At 36.4% G+C, this 13,686-nt stretch overlaps 2 protein-coding genes across 3 annotated transcripts; one reads left to right on the plus strand and one right to left on the minus strand.

The window, feature by feature from the left end:
* The first annotated feature begins 1,704 nt into the window (after positions 1-1,704).
* Positions 1,705-7,320, plus strand: LOC124153608. Of its 2 annotated transcripts, none has more exons than XM_046526888.1 (5): positions 1,705-1,954; positions 2,036-2,218; positions 4,914-5,151; positions 5,725-5,860; positions 7,282-7,320. In XM_046526888.1, the coding sequence occupies exons 1-5, from the start codon at positions 1,811-1,813 to the stop codon at positions 7,310-7,312; spliced, it is 732 nt and encodes a 243-aa protein (XP_046382844.1). In that variant the 5' UTR covers positions 1,705-1,810; the 3' UTR covers positions 7,313-7,320. The 2 variants fall into 2 exon arrangements, with proteins under 2 accessions (XP_046382844.1, XP_046382845.1); XM_046526889.1 differs by having other exon boundaries at positions 2,045-2,218.
* Positions 5,074-8,696, minus strand: LOC124153607 (putative nuclease HARBI1). Its single transcript, XM_046526887.1, has 7 exons — positions 8,451-8,696; positions 7,949-8,185; positions 7,678-7,874; positions 7,096-7,228; positions 6,873-7,014; positions 5,905-6,291; positions 5,074-5,161 (listed from the first exon to the last, which is right to left on the minus strand). The coding sequence occupies exons 2-6, from the start codon at positions 8,183-8,185 to the stop codon at positions 5,912-5,914; spliced, it is 1,089 nt and encodes a 362-aa protein (XP_046382843.1). The 5' UTR covers positions 8,451-8,696; the 3' UTR covers positions 5,074-5,161; positions 5,905-5,911.
* Between the last annotated feature and the right edge of the window lie 4,990 nt (positions 8,697-13,686).

Raw genomic sequence — 13,686 nt, forward strand, 5'->3', positions numbered from 1 at the left:
TAATTCTATAAACGTATTTTAAAAGCCAAATTTACTTAGACAATTATTGAAATAAAATATTTAAAGTAAAATCATTTTTTCTTCTCTAATGTGAAAGAAGCAACCCCCTACATAAATTGAGAGTATTTGAAATATAAATTTTTTGCCCCATAACTGATATTAGGCTTTTCCAGAAAGCATTTTTATAATTCTTGTTTACTAGAAACAATTGCAATTTCAAAATTAAATTTGCCCATTAGCCTTGTCAGGAATATCATGAACCTTGGGCATAAATTGGGTTTGGATTGATTTTATAGTTATCTAAGTTAAATCAAGTACATTGATAATGTGTTTCTATTAGTTTAAATAATTTTCATTTTCAACTTTGAACGTTATACTTCTGAATTGCTGATTTGTGTACCAAAGAAAATTTCTTGGTTCTTGGTGTTGTGTGAAAGAATAAGTAGGTAGTTATTATAAGGGCATCTTTTTTTCCTCTGTCTCACCCTCGGAAGGGATGTTGCTCTCCTCTCCGAAGCCTTTTTGTCACAGCTGCGTTGTCGTCATGATTTATTAGCCAGCACAATATTTTGTCTGTACCCTTGCAGGTTATTCGCTTTGAGTACTTAGTGGAGGCAGTCAGTAAAAGTTTTGTCAAAAACCCTAAGACAAAAAAATAATAATGCCGAAAAAAGTTTGAATACACATTCTCTTTTGGAAGATGACGATTAAATAGAACGAGTAAATGAAGATATAGTTGGAAAGTAAATGTAAAAATTGTAGTTTTAACCAAAACATTGATTAAAAATAATTTTTTTACTGCGCTTAGTGATAGCAATTTTTAAAAGCCTTATCCATGATAAATTTAGTCAGAATTGACCCCTCACAACCAATTGAACAAGTTGCTTTGGTGAATATCGCAATCGTAGGAAGCCAAATGGGGCGTGTAAAAGTACTCAACTTTGAGACCCATGTGCCTACGACCAGGAGCCCTATTCAGTAACTAAGTCTCCTCGTTTCCGTGATTTCGGAATCGAGCTTTCCGTTTCCGTGTCCGATTCCGTTTCCGTCACTCGGAAGCGTTGTTATGCTATCCACTATGCTTCTCGGAATATATTCCGTGCCCTCCCCCCTTCTTGGGCAGAAGAGGCGGAGATTGCCGAAGTTACTGATGACGTATCCTCTCGGAGCCAATGGCTGATTATCGTCCGGCAATTGTTTATCATACCTTTGAAAATGGAACGCGGAGGAGGTAAGTGAAAATATGCTAATTTTTAATAAATATTTTTGTTTTAAGTCGCAGGCAACTATACTGGACAATTCTCACAGCATTGATTTTATTCGTAAGTAGCGAAATCGCCTAATTTTACGTTGGTATACCTAGTGTAATTTCACTTTTAAATACTGAAAGGTAAGCGTAAATATCAATGGTAAACATAAACAATATTCAAAGCTTAACTAAATGCCAGTTATTCTCACGGCGACATTGATACAGCGTATTTTCTGGTGATCCATTATTTCTTACGATTGTTAATTATTGTAACATTGTTCCTTAAAATGCAACATTACGTTGCTGCGAACTAATAAAACTTTCGCATAGGATACTGCACAAGACTACTTTCACAAATGGTTCTTTCCTTGATAGTTTTAATATTTCGATGGATATTTCCTGGTGATCTAAGCTAATTTAAATTCTGCATATTTGTAATATCATATTTTTTTTCAATAACTGAAGTTATCAAAATTCACAATAGATACTGGCGTAAGCATTAGTGCTGTGCGGTTGACACCCAGGGTGTCACAGGAGCAGAAGGAGGAGCTCCTGAATTTCATGGTGGACCACCCGGGGTTAGCCACAAACAGAATAGTTGGCCCACAAGCTGCTGCCCAGAAGCAGCAGCTGTGGGCACAGCTAACTATTCGCCTCAACGCCTGCTCCAGTGGAGCAACAAAGACGGCGGAGAAGTGGGCTAAGGTAATATTGTGCTTACACTAATCCAATAGCATTGTCTCTAATTTGATTTTTTGACAGTATCAGAGGAATATTTATTGGCAGGTTTGGCAGGATTGGCGGTGCGACACCAAGCAGAAAGCTGCCAGGATTATGGGGCATGCCAGAGGGACAGGAGGAGGGCCATCCCTCAAAGTGACAGCCCTCACTCCTCTTGAGGAGACATTGCTTGGGTTGTTGGGCCAAGTGGCTGTGGAGGGCCATTTAGATGTACCCGACTCCATGCAGGTAGAACTATTTGCTGAATCGTAGAAACCTATAAAATGGAGTTTGAAGGCAATAATTTGAATTTATTGAGCAATTAAATTGAATAGAAACAGAATACGATTGCTAGATAATGCTGACAGAATAATATAGATAGAGATAACAATTTTTAATCAATTTTCATAAATTATTTCATCCAAAACCAAACCATAGGAGTGCCAACACCCTATTTACACATAAGACTACATATTTCAATCTATTATGGTCAACATTAGGGGAATGGATAATATCTTTTCATGCTAATGAGAAGTTGAGTAGTGTACTATCAAAAAAAGAAACTTTATATGGCATTACTTGTCACATTACAGTGTTGGCTTCAGTAATAAAAAACAATAATAAACTATTAATAAGGAGAATATAAGTAACACTTTTAGTCACAAATGGCATGCAATATAGTATTGAATATGTCTGTGAGATAACTTAAAATCTCAATGAAGAGGAAAATTAACAGAAATCAATGAATAATTAGGTAATACTATCAGTTTATTAGTTCAAAAAGCTTGATACATTATAATAAATATATTTATAAATATCCCTTAAAGACAAGTTTGTTAACCAGTATGAACATATCACCATAACTACTCACAGAGAGCAAAATAGATAATATTGTGGTATTTTGATTAGACATAATTGATGATGGTAATGTGTTATTTTTATGTGGACATAGATATCCATTACCTTTTTATGATCACCTGATCAACATATGACAACATATTCCGACTGTTACATTTGTGTAATCAAATTTTTGTTTCAAACTGTTCATTTTTTGTCAATCATAATCACCCTTGAAATTAACATCATTTACATTGCCCAAGGTCACCCTAGGATGCTTTGAAAAAAAATCACATGCTAAGTAACGTAGAAGTTTTTATCTTCCATTGAGTATCATACATATTAACAGAATCAAACACATGAACCAATATTTAAAAATGCAGTTACATAATAGGGCAGGAATAGCACAAATAATATGCTGTGAAACAAAAAATACTAATTTAGCTCCTAATATGGCTGTTAATCTTCTAAAAAATTAACAGAGTGAATAATAATAAGGCTCTCTGCTAAAAAATTTTAACATTTCTCTTAAAACATGATGGTGTTGAAATAAACCTTACCTTGCAAGGAAGCATTAGAAACAGAAAATCTATATTACAATCTACACTAGTGAATGCACTTTTTTGGTCAGATTAGATACCTGTAACACTTTATGATTAATTCCAATGGCAGTACCATCAAAAATTGTAAAATAGCTGTTGTTGTAGATTTTCAAGTTCCAAAACTTTTTTGGCAGTTGTCTATCTGTCTAAAATGTCTAATGAGAAATGACTACACATATACAGCAATTATAGACTAGCTTCTTCAATATATTCCAAAAGACTGTTTGAACTGAAATTGGCCCATAAATTGTTGATTCTACAAATGTCCCATAATAGGATTTGGTCTCAACCTTGCTTGCTATAGGGTTGTAGGAAATCACCCAGAAATGAATGAATAATTTATAATATGACACGATGAAGAGATAACATTATTAAAAGCTTTAATAACCTTTGAGGGAATCTAATCTGGCCCAACAGAAGAGATATTTATAGAATTGATAGCCTTCCTCACCTCAGATGGAATAGTTGGGGACCAAAAATGTAATGACAATGACTGCTTGCTCGAAATAACTTAGACACAGCATTACATTGAGAGATAGAGAAGAAATATTAATTTAGTATGGTATATTCAAAGTTTATGCAATTTCTTGCTGATCAAACCATTTTCCCATCAAATAAAATATTTTGATTTGGTTTGTTAACTGAGGAAGAATTAATATGCCTTAATTAATTGGTATAGCATATTTTTAATTGACAATAGTAGATTTAAATATGTTGACTCATTGAATAAGAAACTCATTTTATCAATGTTGTTGCAATCACCCAAAGAAGACTGGTTTGAAGTGCCAGTTTGACTACAAAGAAATCAGCATTAGTGATATGAGAATACTTATTCATTTCCTAATTGAGAATGAGGTTGAGGTTTTCACACAAAGTTTTCACTGATGCGATTCAGCAAAAACTTTTGTATTCAAAAGGCTTTGATATTTTTTATAATGGACATCTCTAAGAAGAATGTCTAACAAGTCTTATGGTGGGAACTGGCCCAATAATGAGTATATTTTCATTTTCTCCAATGAAACTTATTGTCATATGAGGTGCATTGCAGAACGTACACTTTCTTATAGCCTGGCATTGGTGAAAACAAAATAATTCCTTATTAATGAGGAATTTGTAATGAGAAACGAATAATTCCGATTGTCTAAATGGAGGTAGGTGGATCTCATATTCAATATTGCTGGCTGTTCTAAATGAATACACTTATTATTGAAGGGCTGAAATTGCGAACTGGTGGATGGCGTGATGGGTGGAGTGGTGGGAAAAGTGTCATTTCCGGGGAAGTTTTTATCCTTCTTATTGGTGCTGTCAAATGCTGAACTGAATCAGTCAACCGGTATTTCAATACCTTTGAATATCCCAATATAGTAATAGGCCTAAGTATTGCGTAGAATCAACATGGAAAAGAATTCAATTCAAACAGTTTACCATAGTATCGAATTTACCATTGTAACCATCAAAGAAATCTGAGGCCTCATGTGTCATAAACTTTTCATTATTTCTCACAGGTTACGAGGCAATTAAGTGACGGCATTCCCAATTCCCACCCACCCATGCAACTTCCTACCCCAACTGAAATTGAAACAGTAACTTTTCCCACCACTCCACCCATCACACCATCCACCAGTTCCCAATTTCAGCCCTTCACTTTTATCCCTCAGCCCATCCTAGATGAAACAACACCGGCAGCATCTCCTCCACCTCCACAGACCAGCAGCCGTAAGAGGAAAAGGCCAGTTGCCCATCGTAAGTAAACCTGAAAATTAAAAGTTACATTAGAAATGCTGTTGTTGCTATTGTTAACTGGTAATAGTTCAGAATAACACATGAATTTTTTTCTTTTGGAGAGGGAAAAATTTAAGCTACTCCATAAAATGTAAAATCACTCTTAGATGCATTAATGAAGGAATATTTGCACTAGGATACTACTCTGAATTATGATTAGAATGAATAAGATGCCTAAATAGATCAACCAGCAACATCAACCTTTATGGTTAATTATTGATATCTATTATATATTATATTGTACCCATTATAACATAGGAAAGCTTACTCGAGGAGGGTTGAATAGTGGGAAAGTGAAATACCAGTGAGCATGTAGGTAATGCATATTGCCAATCTTTTGAATCATCTACTTTTACTCCAGCAAGTAATCAAAGACTTTCTTTTAATCAAATAATCTTTCAATTAGAAGGGGCATTTGCTAAACCTAATCTAAACCTGACCTAGATGAATATAATTAATGAGTTCAAACAATTTATGTAGTAGAAAAGAAATAAGTTCATTCATCAATATTTTCTGGTGCAATTTCCATTGCAGATACCCCACCAGACCAGTACGAGGAGAGACTGGTGAAAGCAGCGGAAGAGAGGGCTGCCGCTGCAACATCCATAGCGGAAACATTCAAGGAGACTGCCCAAGTTTTGTGTGAAACTTTGAGGGAGGTGAAGACAGAGTAAGTTAGTGGTAAAAACAAGCACATTATTTTGAAACACATACCCATAATTTATCTTCGCAAACGGAGAATAATGGACTCCCTCACATTCCTTGCTTCTCCCAATAATGCCCTAGGATGGGCAATAAAAGGCTCTGGTGGGTTGTTTGGCATTTGCCCATTATCCTCTTCCTCCTCCGGTATGGGCAAACCATGCCCCATACACATATTGTGGAGTATTGCGCATGCATTTATTATCCTTCCCACTTTGGCGGGAGCATACTCAAGTGTTTGGTGAAGGCATCTAAACCTTGACTTCAACACACCAAAGCACCGCTCCACAGCACTCCTAGCCCGCACATGAAGCTTAGTATAATTTTCCTCTGGTGAACCTTCCACAGCATCCAGTATGGGTGTTTGCAACCAAGGCTGGTGTGGATAGCCTGAGTCACCTGAACAAGCATATCATGTAATTAAACTGGAGCTGCCCAATAAGCAAAATTTGATAATATTAACTGCCCCCTTAGGGATGAGGTGTAAAAAATGGAATGTAATTAAATGCAGCAGTATTTTCCACAATATATCATTTCACACAATATTTTCAGGCATTCACACAGCTATCTTCAACAGTATGCTTTGTGAATTATGATGGGCCAAAATTTTGGCCCATCATTCAGCCTTAAGGCGGAATCTCATGTTGAAATATGCAATGCGGTGAACAGTACCATTTTTCCAGGTGTATTTTTCTCCATTTAAACACAAATTTCTATTTTAAATCACTGTTATAACATTATATTTTGCAACTTCAACTGCATTCCAATCTAAATTCTCCTTCCCAAATTCCTTTTTTTTAACTTTTCCCGCTTGGTTTGAGTCATAAAACCATTTTTAACGTACTCTTCAGAGCATGCAATAGTTACAACTTACAATTAGCTATCAATCTTATCTTGCTCAGGCATTTTCTTCAATAGTTATTCAATTTATGGGTTTCTATTGGAATGAGATTTAATAATTTGACATGAATCATAACTACCTAGTAACCAGCACCTCTCGCCACTTTCCCACACTGTCCTCATTTCTCTGCACACCTCAGAATTCCTCCAAATAAACGAATCATGTGTGCTGCCAGGATACCTAGCCACACAGTTTAAAATTCTTAGCCTGCTATCACACACCTATAAAATGCAGTATAACACGGAAAAATGAATTGAATGTCCATATGAATAAATTATTTTCACCTATTCAACAATACTTACCATTTGAGCATTGAGGGAATGGTATGATTTTCTATTAACATACAAATTTTCCCTCTCTGATGGTGCTCTTATGGCCACGTGTGTGCCATCAACAAATCCCAGCACACCAGGAAATCCTGTTGCTTGGTAATTCCTGTTGTGAAGCAGAAATCTCTGGCATTAACATCAATATATTTTTCATTTCAGATTTATAACGTATTTGAGGAGGCAGACGTAATGGTGTCTAATTTTTATATGTATTTTAAATAAAATACTTCTACCCCTGGAAGATGCTGTGTTATTTCTTTATATTTATAAAACCTTGAACTTGTGGATTTTGTTGAAAAGAACTGGGTAAGGTGGAATTTTCATCAGCAATTGCTAGGTGCAGAAGATGCCTAAAGAAAAGAGTGTAGCAGTAAAGACTGACACCAAGTCAAAGGTTCCCGTATCCAAAATTAATGAAAATTTATGTTGCTATTAAATCCATCAATAACTACTTAGAATGGAAATGTAAGGGACATTCAAGTTAAGGGCAAATGCATCTTTGTGTTTCAAAGTATTCTTTTATGTATGCTGTGAGAGAAATCGACAATGGCTTACTCCTGTATGGCCTGCCGTCTTTCATTGCGTGTCTGTGGAAAATGAACCCAACGTGTCAGCACTTGAGGAGAGTTCATCGCCTCAGTCACTTCTTCAATTGCACGGCTGACAGCAGCTTGGCTGAGGCCCAGGTGGCAGTCACTCCCAGCAGACTTTTGGTAGCTGCCTTGCCCAAAAAAATGTAGAGCACATAGGACCTAGGAGCATTTCAGAAAATATATCATTTTGTAATAACAAGAGGCTTGCTGTGCTCATTTATGTGTATTCTCACCTTTAATTTGGTAGGTATTGATGTGCTTCTCTCAGCCTGGTGCATATGCGGCTCCAGCTCTTCAACAAGCTCGGTTGTCAGAGCCTTATTTAGCCGGTAAAGCCCTTGATAAGCAGCATCAGGCATGAGGTATGGGTCGCTTAATTCACGGAGCCGGCGCAACCTTGTCCTGTTGACTTGCCTCAACTCCCTTCTTCTCCTCTCTCTGATTAACCTCAACGCCTGTATTTCGTTCATCTAAAAATGATTTACGTCATTTAATTGCATTATGTTTGTTAATAGAATTGAGATACTTGTGATTTCATTTAACGTTGTGAAGATCTGCAGACGACGTAAGAGAATATCAAAACCCACAAGCTTTTCAAATGTTGTCAAGGAAAGATCAGATGATGAGAGTACTGGAGCCAAATGTGACAAACAGTGACAGTCATACGCCAGGAATTCCCGCAGGAAACGAACTTTCTCAAACAATCAATCATAACTTGTCAAAGATTGCACTTACCTCGCAAGATGTTCCGAGTACGAGGTACTACTAAAACAAAAATCAAGGTCCAAACGGTGCGGGGTCAAAGCGTTAATCTAATCCAAAAATCGAGGTCCAAACGGTGCGAGGTCAAAGCGTTAAGCAAATACTTGCCTAAAAACGTCAGTAAGTAGCGATTCCGATAAAGAGTAAGTCCAAGAGGTCAGTCAAAATAAGAAAGCAGTAATCCAAAATCTAGCAGGTCGAAATCCAAACACAACGTCAAATTCGTAACAAGTGACTCCAAAACAAATTGATTAAGTAAATTTAATGCATTGTTGAAAAGCGTTAATGCCTTTATAAATGCATTTATTTATTTATTTCAACGGATAACACCATTTCCCAAATTGGAACTTATTAAGAAAGTTACTACAACTTGAACAATGATAGGCATTGACTTCTTCGGTTCAACTGCAACTTTATTTGATTCCAAACTTCGTACATAATCATCTATTTACCATTGTATTTAGTACACATACCGTGCCAGTATTGCAAATGATTTGAGATTTCTTACCAGCTTCCACAGCATCACTTTATCGGTAAAAATATTCCATAACTTACCAGCTGGCATATCACTTTCCGTTTCCGAGAAACGGAAAGTCACTTTACGACACCCTCCGTCATTTCGGCCGCTCTCGGACGAGTTCCCGTGACGGAAAGTTCGGATAGACCTTAGTGAATAGCTCATTCCGTAATGATGACGTCTTTCCGAGAACCAACCACGAACTATCCGAGAGATTGGCTTAGTGGATAGGGCCCCAGTGGTGTTATGGTGCCGGGACGAGCCGGAACGCCGCGGCGTGCCGTTCCGGTACTGGTTAGCAAAAGACATAATAGTAAAATAACACTATCAATTTGTTGCCTCAAAATTTCTAAAGTTTGCATTCGTAACCAAAACAAAAAATTTTGTAACAAAATGTAAATAATTTATTTCGAATAAAGAACAAACGGAGTAGTATTCCACTTCTGAAAAAAGTGCGTTCCGGCACTGCTAATTTTGCCATGACGTCACTGCCTGCGACGCGACGCGAAGTGATTGAGGTAAAAATCCTCGTGCAGTGTCAGATGCAATGTGCATAACGGAAATCTTAGAGGTTGAGATTTTACTTCTAGCAATTCAGCTTATCATCTCTATCTACGTACGTACTACCCCTCTCGCCCCCTCAAATGGCATGTGGCTGAACCCTTTGTAGATTTTGAACGTAGGCTTTCGCAGCGAGATGCATTGTTGTCAACGGCTTTCGTGAACTGAAAAAGAGGTGTCTGATTGTGATGATTTCACCATTATGACCTGCAATTATTAATGTGGTAATTATAAGGGCTGTGGACTGATAAGAAGTTTATGTAAAAAATTATTTTATTGCCATGTTTACTTACTGCGGTCGAATACGGAGTTTTTGTGGAATTAACTTTAAAACGTATTTTTTTGTACCATCATAATTTATTATGAAGTATAGATGTATTGAGGAATAAATGTGTTTAACAGAGAATAATTCTTATCAATTTTGTTTCGTTGACGCTTCAAACATCACACCGCGAGGATAACGTAGGATCAGAGGAGTTTGTGAGCTAAAACGGCTGAAACTAACCAAAGCAGAAGTTAAATTTTAGTGCTCCTCACTTATGCTTCTTGCATTTGCTTAGGGAGATGGTCTGAGATAAGTGAAAAGCTTACTTCCATTTTAATCAACCGTAGAAAATTGCAGAAAGTGCGGCTAACCACCTTTGTGATAATTATTAAGTGTGCAACGCTCATATTCGTGTTCCCTTCGTCGTGTTCCCTTACTTATGACTTGAATAAGTGATTTAAAACAAGTGTGTGATGATTTAGGTTTCATTCCTTGTAGACCAATATGGTTTTTGTCGACACTTCTTACTATTTAATGGCGAATTGATGGCAATGCAGTACTATTAACTTCTACTGAAGAGCTAATCTAATGTGCATTATTTAAGTCATTTTATAGGAAGTTATATTTGTGCACTCCATTCATTGAGTGCTAATTTTTGGGTTTACTTACGACAGATCCGTTTCGCGTTGCTTGTTCGTTCCATTTATTTTGAGGTTTAGATTCCTTATCGCCTGAAACATTTTGATTATTGAACAGCAGAGTATAGAAGTAAATTAATCGATTCTCTGCTAATCCATTTAACTCCTGAAAAATGATTATTATCGCGAAAATCTAGAAAAAATGAAAATGTTACGTTCGCCTTGAGAGGGGTCAGCGCGCTAGTCGTTCTGGCAGGCGGCACTGGCGACGTAACAACATCTGCCACCTACTGGTGAAAACGTGAAATATCAGCCTCAGATGTAGTTCGCAGCGCCGAACGTTGCTTTTGTGAACTAATGCCAAATTCCCCGCTCGCATTCAAAATGATGATTGCCGAGAAAATAATATTACTAACAGCAGTTTTCATTTCTAGCTAGCAATGACCCTCCTTCATTACGATGATTTATATTCAGTCTTGGAATTGAATACGTGTAACAAATGGCATGAAATAGCAACATACTATTGGTGTTCAACTTGTTCAATCACTTTCGTGTTTTTAGATAATCTGACTAGCATTCATTTTTTGTAAACATTTTTATCTTAATTTCCACGGTAGAATAAAAAAAATACTTGTGGTCAAGATTAATTTTTTTACTAAAATAAGACCAGGTGATAACTTAATTTCTAATCAGTTTTTTCATCGGGATAAGATAAATATTATAGTTTACTTCGGTATTACAATGAATTATTCAAAATAAGCATTCTGGAAACAAAATTTTGAAATATTATAATGTCCGATAAAATTTAGCTTCCAATATTTCCCACGCTGTTCATCGTTTCCTGGAATTAAGGCATTTACCTAATTCCAATTATTATCGAAAGCTATAGAGTTTATTAGCCGTAATTTCAAAATCTTATTTAACAATTTTGAAATTCTTGTATTTTAAAATTAAATGAGCACCTCGATTATTTACGTTGATTGGGAAAACAAATCTAGTCCACAAAGATCCCTGGTTGAGGACTTGCGGTTTATATTTCTTGATTATATCTACAACACCCATAGTTCCCGGAAAAATAGCCTAATTCATTATCTTACATGGGATTTCCATTCATTTATCTCCGTTTTCCCCTTGAAGTTTGCTATTATATGTAATTCATCCGGAGATTGAGGTCACGCGAAAGACTTTGATTAATGTTATCTTTCTGCTGGATATAATCCTCATGAAAAGATAATTGTATTCTTCGCTTGTTATTTATTTGATATGTTTTTTTTACCTCTCGAACTAAGGACTGATAATATTCTCTAACTGTTAACGTGGTTAACAGTCATATCCTTGTCCTTAGCTGTTGCAAATCCTGCTCAAGCAGATTCTCGAAATGATTGTCCCATCAACTTTAGCTTCAAGTATGATCTGAGTACGCTGCAGTTCATCGTTGTTGATCTTAAGATATTATGCCGAAATCCAAAAATTACCGAAAACTAAAATGTTTTACCACCGTGGTTTCTAAAACTTAGCCATTTGCAATTCTTGTATTGAAAAATTACATGAACAACAGGCGAAGATCTGTCGCCATCGAGGGATTAAATGCGTGTAACAGTAATAAGGGCTATGACAACGAATTACGACAGAATGTAATTTCTACGCTGATCTTAGTCTTGCAACCTGGCTTGCTTCGGTAACGTCTATCATTTTTACATGCCTCATTGATGATATTACACTTGCGATTTTGAGTCGAAATAATCTAATTAGTCCAATACATATGGTATTTTGGGAATGCATAGTGAGTAATATTCTTCTATGCCTGCAAAAACGGTGCTGGTTTATACATTTTTGCGTCGATAATGTGCGTAACTTAGGGATGAGCGCGGATAATTACGTGGTTTATCCAGAAAATTTCAATAAGACTTGTACTCATCAGTGTTTGAGACTTTATCTTTATTGTATGTATTCAGTTTTATAGAGTACACATTCTTGAATGGAAAAGTAGGTTAGAAGTTATTACAGCCTGATCCCCTCATGCATTATTTAACCCAGTACCAGTGATTTTTGAAATAGAACACGTCAATTCAAAGGTACTTACTAAAAAAAGGGAAAAGAAAAGGGCTCTAGCTGTGATGGTTCCAGCTATTTTGATCACTCTTTTTAAATTCAGTTTCATTCGGACGGGTATTGTTTCATTTAAGAATCCGATCAGATGTATACTTCTTCTAACAAAGACGTGGATACATCCATGTATTCGTGATAAAAGTTGTTGTCTTTCGGCATGTGAACCATTTGCATATGTTCTATTTAAGAAAACCGCACTTATTAATACACATTACTTAAAATATTTGCACATGATATTATAAGAAAGGTTAGAAACAAAACATATTTTATTTTGAAATCCAAAAAAAAAGGTCACCACGGATGACTATTCCACGTGAGAAAATGAACTGACACGAGTGACTTTGCATTTAATTCCCAACTGAACTAGGAATAGGGTAGTTTCCTTCATCAAAGAAAAGGAAAGGCATTGATTGCGATTCGTTACCCACCATTAGTGTGTTCATAATATACAAATTATTTGGTTTTAGAAATCCCAGTTAGACGAATGGCAATGCTCAATTTTAACCGTATTTGAAAACGGTCAGATTGGCGCCCATGCGATGCCACTCCACGTGAAGTCACAGGGACCTAGATGCTATACGAGTAGAAAGGAGTTTTACATCGTCTGAGATTACCAACGCATGCATGAGGCTCAGAGGTCAGGGAAACATTTCTTAATGACCACCTATTAAAATTGCCCATGGTCGGAAAGTTTCCTTCGTTGTATAAGGATTACTATGCTACCTGCTAGCAGCCTGCATCGCAGCGGCGCACTTATCCTAGTCCCAAGGTCACCTCACTCGGCGGCAGCGGGGACCAGAATGACGTCACACGGGCTTTTCCCAGCATTCATACTTAGCCTTCGCGTTTTCGCGCACTTGAAAATTTTCACTTTTCATTTAATCGCGAAAAATAGATATCGTCATTTAAAAATCTAAAAGTGTGAATTACGTACTCCAGGAGTAATAATCTTTCAATTTAGGCAATAAAAAATAATAAGAAACCACCCTTTTACTGAGGTTATTCATTGAATACTCGTGAATACGAAAAATTACCATTTAACCTTATAAATACGTGCCAAGAAAATTAAGAAGTCCACTGTATTAGGAAAAGTACACAATCGATTTGAGGATAACATTT

The sequence above is a fragment of the Ischnura elegans genome, chromosome 2, assembly GCF_921293095.1.
Source record: "Ischnura elegans chromosome 2, ioIscEleg1.1, whole genome shotgun sequence".
Classification (NCBI taxonomy): domain Eukaryota; kingdom Metazoa; phylum Arthropoda; class Insecta; order Odonata; family Coenagrionidae; genus Ischnura; species Ischnura elegans.